This window comes from Brassica oleracea, chromosome C2, assembly GCF_000695525.1.
Source record: "Brassica oleracea var. oleracea cultivar TO1000 chromosome C2, BOL, whole genome shotgun sequence".
Lineage (NCBI taxonomy): Eukaryota > Viridiplantae > Streptophyta > Magnoliopsida > Brassicales > Brassicaceae > Brassica > Brassica oleracea.
Window position 1 is genome coordinate 33,278,923 of NC_027749.1, and position 9,658 is coordinate 33,288,580.

Below are 9,658 nucleotides of genomic sequence, written 5' to 3' on the forward strand. Positions count from 1 at the left end.
TCGCTACGTAGCGACCAAGCGGAACACGCGTTCGGTCGTTGCGTAGCGACCTTTTTCGAGCTCTTGTCCGATGACTCGTGTTTCCTCCGCAAAGATTTTCGTAAAGAAGAATCTATTTTGAAAAAGTACTTGTCGAAGAGGGTTTTTCGTTTTCTTCTTCGGGGATTTGGACTTTAACTTCGTCGTAACCGTTTTCGACCCCAACAACAACCTTGTTCGAGTCTTTCTCCGATTTTTCGTGAATGTGTTTTCTCCGCAAGATTCTTCGTAAAAATAAATCTTTTTCTAAGATTTATTTTTTGTAAAAACGTTCATGCCGGTTTTTACGGACTTTCAGACATTGATTCCGTCGTGACCGATTTTGACCCCAACAGCCTTTATTCTACCTTCATGCATTTTGTTTTTCAGTTTCATATGTGCAGATATGTGCAAAAAGGTTGGAGAGGAAAGAATCGACGCAGCCTCTTACTTATTATCGCTGCAAAGCTTCAAACAGAACAAGGAGAACAGTCAGTTTAGAAGTCGGGACAACTGCTCCAGAACAATCAGAAAAACAGTCAGTAGAGAACAAAGGAGAACGACCAGAGGGCACCAATCATTCCATGCATCACTTCCTTCTTTGTCACACCATCATCTTTGATCTCACCATTCACCAGTTGAAAAAAAAATGTATGTATATTATTTTATATGAGATCATTGATGGAGAAGGAGGACTAAAACGAGAAGACGTCAACAACTGGTTCGAAGTCGACCCTCTTGAGCCAATTCGGCTGGAGCTAGACGAGGAAGGAGTCTATACTTGGTTAGTTGCTTTCTGATGAGATCAATCGTAACTGCTTCTACTTGTTTGACATGCCGTCTCTTTTCAGACCAAAATTCTGAATAAGAGCTCTCCTTTTGATACAACGAGAACTACGGTAGAAGGACCAAGAAAAGAGAACCGCTAGACGATAAGAACAAAGAGAGTTGGTACCAATGATAGGTAGTAGGGGAACAGTCGGAGCGATAGCTCTAGAGTCAGCAAAACGAGTAAGGGGTTGTGGACATCAGGATCCATCCCCTCTTGCTATTTTGCGCGATATCTTGCATCCACTACAAAAAAATTGGTAGCCCCTAAACACTCTTTAACTCCACTATAAATTTAGCCTGTTCACACCTAGCCCGTCTACCCTGAATGATCACGCCACTTTTAAATGAATATAGGGAGTTCTGTCTTGATAGTGTGCTTTTTCAGGTTTGAATGTAGAGTATGGAGTTGATTGTTGAACAGCGATCATTGGAGGTTCCGGTAAGAGTGTGTGGTCCTAGTTTCCTGCTTGTATGGTTCCGAGATTCGTGGTTAAGGTATAGTTATTGAGAAATAGAAGAGTTCCCACATTTTCAAACCTTTTCCCTGTTCAAGATACTTTCCCTTGTTCGAGGACAAACAAGGATCTAAGTCTGGGGGAATTGATATATGGTGTTTTTGGCACCATTGTGCATATGCTTTCTAACTAGTTTTCAATGTTTTATCGAGTTAGTCCAGTCTTTTTAGAGTCATTTCAAGTCTGGAGTGGACTTAAGAGCTAAAGGAAGAAGCGTGAAGAAAGGAGCAAGAATTGGAGACTTTCCACGCGGAACAATCGAGCGGAGCAGTCTGACGGTTGATCCCATTAAGAGCAGCCAGACGATTGTTCCCGACATTTATGGAAGTTTCCATATCTTTCAAAGATTTTCCCTAATCATCTATTCTCTCCTCTAAAGTCGATGGCGCCTCCATATAAAAGCCATTTCTATCTTTATTTTCTTTTTACGCTAGTTTTGCAAGAGGCCTAGACCTATTCTTGGATTTTTGCTATTGTAAGGGAAACGGCTCCTCTTCTTGACAGAGAAGATCATCCTGAACCCTATTGATTTCTCTTTGGATTTTTATGCAGTATTAGTCTGTGATCATGTTTTTTTCATCTTGTTTAATGGCTGAGTAGTCGGCTAGCTTGTCTAGGGTTCGAGGGTGTTAATCGCAAGGCTAAACATAAATAAGCGACCTTATTGTGTCTTCTTTCATCTCGGTTCTTAACGCTAGCTCTAACCTGATCACTTACTGCTATATCGTAGGTTTAATCTGATTATTAAACGTGTACTAGATTGCTTGATATGGAATGAATGAGCCACGCATCCCTAGTCAGCGAAAGTAGATACTCGGGTGCTCGGTGAACCTATCGGACTTGATCTCTATTGCTTGTAGTCGATCCTTGATCCAAACAACAGTTTAGGCATCAAGGTGGAACCGCAAAGGGAACAGCACCACGACAGTGGGCTGTTAGAGTGATCCGTGTTCTAGATTGTCCTTCAAAGCGCTTGAATAAATGTTTGGTTAAGCATTGACACCCGTTGAGAAACCCTAGATCGGGTTATCTTTAATATTGAATTCTATTCTTCGAAATCATTTACTTTACTTGCATGTCACCACTTAATTCAAACCCCACTTTTAGTTTTAGCTAAGTTGAAAACTTATAAGAATAAAGTGTAGACTGGTTCTCTGGATTGAATCTCAAATACTACAATTACCATTGTTAACTTGACATTAGGAAAGGTTCAGATTTAGTGTATCAGTGCGTCTGTAAGGCTTGACATCTAAGCATATGTTTTAGCTTAGTATACAATCTAACAGGGGGAGAATGGTGACGTTCTGGTCCAGAGTATGCATATCTCATGAGGGAGAAAAGCATGTGTGGTGCACATCTCGTGGGGAGAAAAGCACATTTTGAGTGGAAGTTTCCAAGTGAGGAGCGTGGTTGTTGAACTAGAAGAATGTTGTGCTTGATTGGCACTCAAAGCTAAAAAGGAGAGATTGAAGATGTAAGATGTCTACCCTGAAGTAGTTGCTGACGTAGTTGTTGACACAGACGACGTGTTGAGTGGTAAAGACCACATGGATGCAAGGTGCTGAGCTGGAGTTGGAGAGCAAGAGAGTATCTTGGAGAAAAGACAAGATGAATAAAGTTGGGGAACAAATTTATGACTTACGAAAAGAGGAATAAGTGCATTCCAAGAAAAATAAATTTGCACTTATTATTATGGAAGATGTCCATATCTATGTTGCCTTGGAGCTAGGCTTTTAGGAACGTGGAAAATAATATAAGATAGCTATGAGTTGTCTGTAGAGACACAAAGACATAGAGACTGATCTTATAAAGAGAGAGATAAGGTCTTGGAAGTGTTCTTGGGTCGTGTTGAAGCAATGGCTGAATTATTTGACGGAAGAGAGACATAAGCTGATAGTTTAGGAATCCTTCAGTATCATGTATTAGGGTATTAATACTGGACGTGTAAAGCTGAATAAATAAGGTATTTTAACGCTTCACTGAACCAATCCTTGTTGATGGTTATGGTTAGCCACTGTCTCGCACGTGCCAACCTCTACACCTGGCTCACACGCTTGATGGCTAACCATAACCATCAACAAGCTTGTGACTTTGTCATACGGGAAATGAAGATTCCTCTAGAGGGATCAAGTTTGAAGATGATATAACAATTCGTCGTCTGTTGTCCAGCCAGTTCCTGCGTCCAACCAGCTTTCATTTGCACGGTGCGATGACTTCTGGGGTTATTCTAAATAGATCTTTATGTAAGTGTTTCGTACTTGATTACATATGCTTTAAGTATCTCATTTTTATGGTTGGAAGCAAATTGCTTCATAAAACCCAAATAAATATATATCCACTGTTGGAATGAACAAGAACATAATTGTATTTCTTTTTTTCACACTGTCAATAGAAATTCTCATCAAACAAAGTGTACAAAGCATTTTTGAAAAGATCATTAAAACTAGAAATAGCTTAGAGGGTTGGAGCCCTCTCAGCAGTTCCAGCGATGACGGTAAGCAAATTGTTGCCAAAAGGATCACTGAGATGCTTTGAAAGGTTCTCAACAGGACCTTCTCCTGTAACATAAGCTTGGATGAAGAAACCGAGCATCGCAAACATGGCTAATCTCCCGTTCTTGATCTCTTTAACCTTGAGAAGAGCACCTTGTTCGGGGTCCTTAGCAAGTCCCAAGGGATCAAATGGACCTCCTGGGTGTAGCTTGTCCTCAAAATCCTGCCCATTGTTTATGAATTCCAAGCTTAAGTCTTTTTTTTTTTTCTAAATGCACAACTTAAATATGTAATGCTAAAACATAGAGCGCAATGTACCAATCCGTTGGTGATTCTGTAGTACTCAGCTCCACCGAGGAGAACAACCTCAGCAACTACAGCCAGAACAAGGTTGATTGGGATGTTCTTGCCAAAGTAGTTTAATGTGTTTCCATCAAGAAGCAGTGCACCAGTCTGCATTAATAATATATATTCCAATAAGATCCATCACATGACAGATTAGAATATAAAGTAAGTCGCCAAAACAAAAACCTTGAACCAGACGGCTTCAGGGCCACAGTTAGCGCCGTATTTGTTAAAGGCTTCAGGGATGATGAAACCAGCAGCTCCCAACATAGCCCATCTGGCGTGGATCAGTTCAAAGGCTTGGTATCTGGCGACCACATTCATTAGTTTTAGTGACATTGTTCAAATAATGAAAGAGAGTTAGAGCAGAGAATCGGCTTACTTAGCAAAGTTCTCAGGCTTCTTTCCGAGTCCAAAAGGGTCATATCCATAGCTGCAATTCAGATTACAGACCAGTGGAAGCCTTAGTGACGAAGCCAAAGTAAGCATACAAAAGGAGACAAGAAGAAGAAGTGTCTTACTCTCCCGCAACTTCACCATTTAAGTACTCTGGGATCTCTGATCTGTCCAAAAGACCATCAGGCAAGAAGATTCTCCTGTCAGGACCTGAAAAACAAGAGTCATAATCAGAGTGAAATAACGATAGAAAATAGAGATACACAGTAATATTGAAAGGGAAGCAGAAGGCAGTAGGAACGTACCATACCACTTGGCGAGCTCGTCGTTGGCAGCAGAGACGGTCTTGGCCTTAGGAGGAGGAGCTGGCTTCTTCTTGGAGAACAAAGCAACTGTCTTGAACGTGGCTGGGTTCGATGCCAATGGGGCAGATGATCTCGACACGGCCCTGAAGTTAAGGGGCGTACCAAGCATTTCCGACACACCCAAAGACGCCATCTTTTTTTTTTTAGCCAAAAGGTTAAAGCTTTTACTCTGTTTCAAGACTAAGAAATGCTAAGTTGAAAAGATGGAAGAGATGAAAGTGGGTACTATAAGGTGGAGGGTAGGATTCCTTAAGGCTTTTGATTGGTTCAAATTGAAAATGTGAAATATGATTCTGTACTCTGATTGGCTGTGGTTTCTGTTGGATAATCTAATTTATCTATCCATATCCTCTGTTTCTCCTTTGTGTGGTTAAGCTTTACTTCAGAATGTATACAAAGAATCTCAAACTGTGAATGTCATCCACAAATCTTTCAGTGCTTTCAGTAAATTCCTCAGGACGCAGAACCTTTGTGGCACGCTAGTCACTGCAATGTAGACGGGTAAAAACGCGAAATCGCATTCAGAACGGAAAAAATACAAAAGACCAAAACAAAGGTTAGATTTCGACATGGAAACAATAGCAATGGCTGCCCTACAAATTGGTTTATGCAATTGGGCATCGGGAGTTAAGCTGAGCCATTAAACAATTCAACATAGCACCAAGACTTGGAACTCAAACTATAAATAACTAAACATCACTAGATTGAATACGTCTGCCAAGGTAAACTAAGCGAATCCATCTTTACACCATATGTAGATTGTACAACACTGGCATTTACTTGAAAGGAGCTGCTGCAACACTGATAAGTTTGGCTAAGTTCTTCTCCACTTGTCGATTTCTTTTGTAGTAGCTTTGACAAGTTTCTTGGTGTGAACAACTAGTTCATCGATAAGAGAATCAACTTCATCTCTGTCAGTAACCAAAACGAAAACCATCTTCAGTTCTACTGCTATTGCTACCGATACATTATAGCTAGTACACTAGAATCGTAACTACAGGGGCGTAATCGACTTACAGAGATGGTTTTCCGACGTTGTAATAAGAGCGAGAGTGATCATAAGCCGCGCCTCTTCCGACGCCATAGCCAAACCCTACACCGATTCCACAACCAGCTCCAAACCCGAGACCAAACTGTAGTCCAGGAACTCCTGGTCCGAATCCTACACCTGTTTCATTAAATCTCTCTCAGAAAGACGATACAGATTATCTAAGTCAGATTACAGCGATTCGCGGGTCTCTGCGATCAAATTACCTCCGATAAGACCGGCGCCGAAACCGAATCCGCAACCGAATCCGAGTCCAAAGGCGGGACCAACTTTGCCGACGTCTTTGATCCTAACCTTAGGAAGTCTCCACAGCAATCCCTTGTCATCGTCTCCGATGCTCCTCCTCCCGTTGCTCATCGTCTCTGTTTGCCTTCTCTCTTCGTGGTTTTTGCTAGTACCTACTTGAAATGTGACCAACTTAACAAGGCCCATTTTACTACTTAGGCCCAACTGTAGAATATACTTTCATCAAATTAATGTATTTGAAAAAGATTCTCTCCCACCCACATTGACCAAGCTTGTCAGTTTTGAACACATTTTTGTTCAACCATCCAGTTTTTTTCTTTCTAAAATAGACAAAATCCGTCTTCTTAAATTTGTTTTAAACTTAAAACAACAGATTTCATTTCCGACATAGGTTAAAGGATCCTTTTTGCTGTCTCGGTCCGCAGAAGATCCCAAGCAAACTCAGCTCTGATATGTCGAGTTTTTGTCTTTTGTTTTACTTTTTTTTTCTTGTTAATTTAATTTCATTGGATCCTCATGAATTATAATACTCTACAAAAAATGACCATAAATATTTAATGCTATTATGCGAACTTTATTTCACTGTTTCAAAAATCAAAATTTTAGGATTTTTCAACTATAGTAAAAGGACCAACATCAGCAGAAAAAGCAAAAATATAGCTCTTAAGCCTAACTAGCCACCAAGAACCGCTAGAGTTAAAGTTCAATCTACATAATTCTCCAACTTATTACAAAAGCACTCCCTCACATTATAAGAAGAGTATCAATTCTATTCGCTCAAAAGATTTGGTCCCTCTTATCTTTTTTCACTGAAAATTGGAAAACAAAGGTGAGACCACTATGAGCTTATTTAGGACAAGACATGATTCAGTGCTAATTTGATCTAGAATCAGATCTATCCTTACTTTTAGAGAAATGACCTATCATTTTGATAAATGTATGATAATCCTACAAAAATGGGAACTAATGTCTCATAATCATCTATAATTTCATTATCACATATGCATGATCATCTAACCGTGAAAACAAAAGATCCCGCCAAGAAACAAAACCCCACAGGACTCGGTATTACATGCGAATATGAATCAAACATCTGAAAACCAACCAATTAATGATTTATTTTTAGGGAGTAGGCTGAAGAAGGCAGTTTCTCGAACCCCTTATGATGCAGATCCTTAGTGATAACGAGCTGTAACTGTCTTGACTTGGGAATCCTCTGACCTTTTCATCTTTTACGAGAGATGAATTAACAAAGCTCCCTAGATATACTTTTCTCAATGGAAACGAAAACCTCCATTGCTGCCGTCTTGTAGAAACTGAAATCCTTGGAATATGATGTTCATCATCATCTCGTACCTCTAGTCGCCCATGCTGCAGGAGGACTGGCTCTACTATGGAGAAAATATTTTGTAACGACCTTGATCTTGTTTTGGTAGAGCCTTTTTGGTTTTATTAAAACTAAAGCCCAATTCTCTCTTTTTATTTTGTCCCACATTGAAAGTTTAGAAACCCTACCTCTCTTCCCTTCTCTTATATAAGAAACTTCACCCTTTCTTTTTATTCTCATCAAGTCAATGTATTTCTTTGCGTGTGACGAGTTGTTGTTAAATTATTCGACGACCAGTCACTAGTGAATTTTTCGGTGGGATTTCCGGGTGAGCTTCCGGTGAGATTTCTGGACGAGCTTCCGGCGAATTTTTCTAGTAAGTTTGTCGCCTCCTTATAGTTACAGAACTCTATTTTAGAAATGTTGTTATTTTAGGAAAGTTTCTACTTTAGGAAAGTTTCTACTTTAGGAAAGTTTCTATTTAGAGGAAGTTACTACTTTAGGAAAGTTTCTACTTTAGGAAAGTTTCTACTTTAGGAAAGTTTCTACTTTAGGAAAGTTTCTACTTTAGGAAAGTTTCTACTTTAGGAAAGTTTCTACTTTAGGAAAGTTTCTACTTTAGGAAAGTTTCTACTTTAGGAAAGTTTCTACTTTAGGAAAGTTTCTACTTTAGGAAAGTTTCTACTTTAGGAAAGTTTCTACTTTAGGAAAGTTTCTACTTTAGGAAAGTTTCTACTTTAGGAAAGTTTCTACTTTAGGAAAGTTTCTACTTTAGGAAAGTTTCTACTTTAGGAAAGTTTCTACTTTAGGAAAGTTTCTACTTTAGGAAAGTTTCTACTTTAGGAAAGTTTCTACTTTAGGAAAGTTTCTACTTTAGGAAAGTTTCTATTTAGAGGAAGTTACTATTTTTAGAAAGGTTCCAGTTTAGGAAAGTTTCAATTTTTAGAAACTTTATTTCCTGAGATTCTGAGCCTAAGCCGTTGATACTCGTGTTGCAGTTGACATCAGTTGACCATCTTCTGTTGATCATTCCAGTCAGTGACTAAGGTGAGGGTCTATTCCTTAAATCCCGTACCAGTGTAGAATTCTCTCTATTGTAGTTTAGATTTCAAATCATGATCCGTCTGTTTGAGTTTTGATTGTTAGTTAGTTCATTCATTGTAAACTGGAACTAGGGGTCTAGAGGATTCAACCATTGATTTGATTGCGTGATGTTAAGAGATGCGATATATATATGTATGTATACATAGTTATGAGTAGGGACTATGTGAGTGGGCGGGGGTCCAGAGATGTCTGGACTAGCAACGCAACTTTGGTGGGCGGGGGCTCAGAGACGTCTGGGCTAGCGACGCAGATTGTGTGGGGCGTGGGTGCAGAGACGTTTGCATTCGACGCAGCTTTGGATGACGGGGGTACAGAGACAGACTGTACGAGCGACGCAACGTAAGTATATATATATCCGTATGAGGAGATGCGGGGTGTATGGACTAGCTATATGCTATCATCGCATTGTTTGTGTTGTGTTTGTGTGATACTTTAGGCGTCTTGTTTGTTCATGTTAGAGCTAAACTTCCATAGTGGGAGTTCTATTACTCAAGTCAGTGGTTTGCGTGTTTAGCATCCCATCCCTCACGGAGTAACTCTCCTGTTACTCACCCCTCCTTTCCTTTCCTTCCCTTTCAGATGAGACTGACGAGCAGGAGTGATTGCTATCGGGCTGGTGCTTTGGGAGTTTTATTTATGTCTTTTTCAGACTTGCGGATTTTATGCTTTTATCGATATTTTCGGGATTTATTATGTTATTTGGATTTATGGCTATTTATTGGATTTACGACTTTGGAATTGTCTTTTGAGAAGTAATAAATGGAGATTTAAGACTTTTTATTTATTTAAGTTATTTCGGAAAATACGGGTGTTACAATTTGGTATCAGAGCTGGTTAGCCATCTCAGTTCTGACCTGAGAGGCGTCTTGAGACCTGTCGTGGAGCGCAACGAGGACGTTGCGCTCTTTGAGAGGGGGTGAATTGTAACATCCCGAGTTGTGATATGTGAAAAGGCTTAAGAGAATTGATTT

General features: G+C 39.8%; 2 protein-coding genes across 2 annotated transcripts; both read right to left on the reverse strand.

Moving 5' to 3' along the window:
• Positions 1-3,705: 3,705 nt before the first annotated feature.
• Positions 3,706-5,167, reverse strand: LOC106327529 (chlorophyll a-b binding protein CP26, chloroplastic-like). The gene is made up of 6 exons (XM_013765689.1): positions 4,903-5,167; positions 4,723-4,807; positions 4,584-4,634; positions 4,388-4,508; positions 4,175-4,309; positions 3,706-4,079 (listed from the first exon to the last, which is right to left on the reverse strand). Exons 1-6 carry the CDS (start codon positions 5,093-5,095, stop codon positions 3,819-3,821), a joined length of 846 nt encoding a protein of 281 aa, XP_013621143.1. The 5' UTR covers positions 5,096-5,167; the 3' UTR covers positions 3,706-3,818.
• Positions 5,168-5,456: 289 nt separating this feature from the next.
• LOC106327530 (keratin-associated protein 6-2) lies at positions 5,457-6,426 on the reverse strand. The gene is made up of 3 exons (XM_013765690.1): positions 6,217-6,426; positions 5,980-6,130; positions 5,457-5,873 (listed from the first exon to the last, which is right to left on the reverse strand). The coding sequence occupies exons 1-3, from the start codon at positions 6,365-6,367 to the stop codon at positions 5,777-5,779; spliced, it is 399 nt and encodes a 132-aa protein (XP_013621144.1). The 5' UTR covers positions 6,368-6,426; the 3' UTR covers positions 5,457-5,776.
• Between the last annotated feature and the right edge of the window lie 3,232 nt (positions 6,427-9,658).

Coding starts and splice junctions, on each gene's coding strand:
- LOC106327530 (XM_013765690.1), bottom strand. CDS start 6,367: ATGAGCAACGGGAGGAGGAGCATCGGAGACGATGACAAGGGATTGCTG. Junction 6,131..6,216: donor CGGCGCCGGTCTTATCGGAG/GTAATTTGATCG, acceptor TTAATGAAACAG/GTGTAGGATTCGGACCAGGA. Junction 5,874..5,979: donor AACGTCGGAAAACCATCTCT/GTAAGTCGATTA, acceptor GGTTACTGACAG/AGATGAAGTTGATTCTCTTA.
- LOC106327529 (XM_013765689.1), bottom strand. CDS start 5,095: ATGGCGTCTTTGGGTGTGTCGGAAATGCTTGGTACGCCCCTTAACTTC. Junction 4,509..4,583: donor AAGCCTGAGAACTTTGCTAA/GTAAGCCGATTC, acceptor TGTGGTCGCCAG/ATACCAAGCCTTTGAACTGA. Junction 4,080..4,174: donor ACAGAATCACCAACGGATTG/GTACATTGCGCT, acceptor AACAATGGGCAG/GATTTTGAGGACAAGCTACA.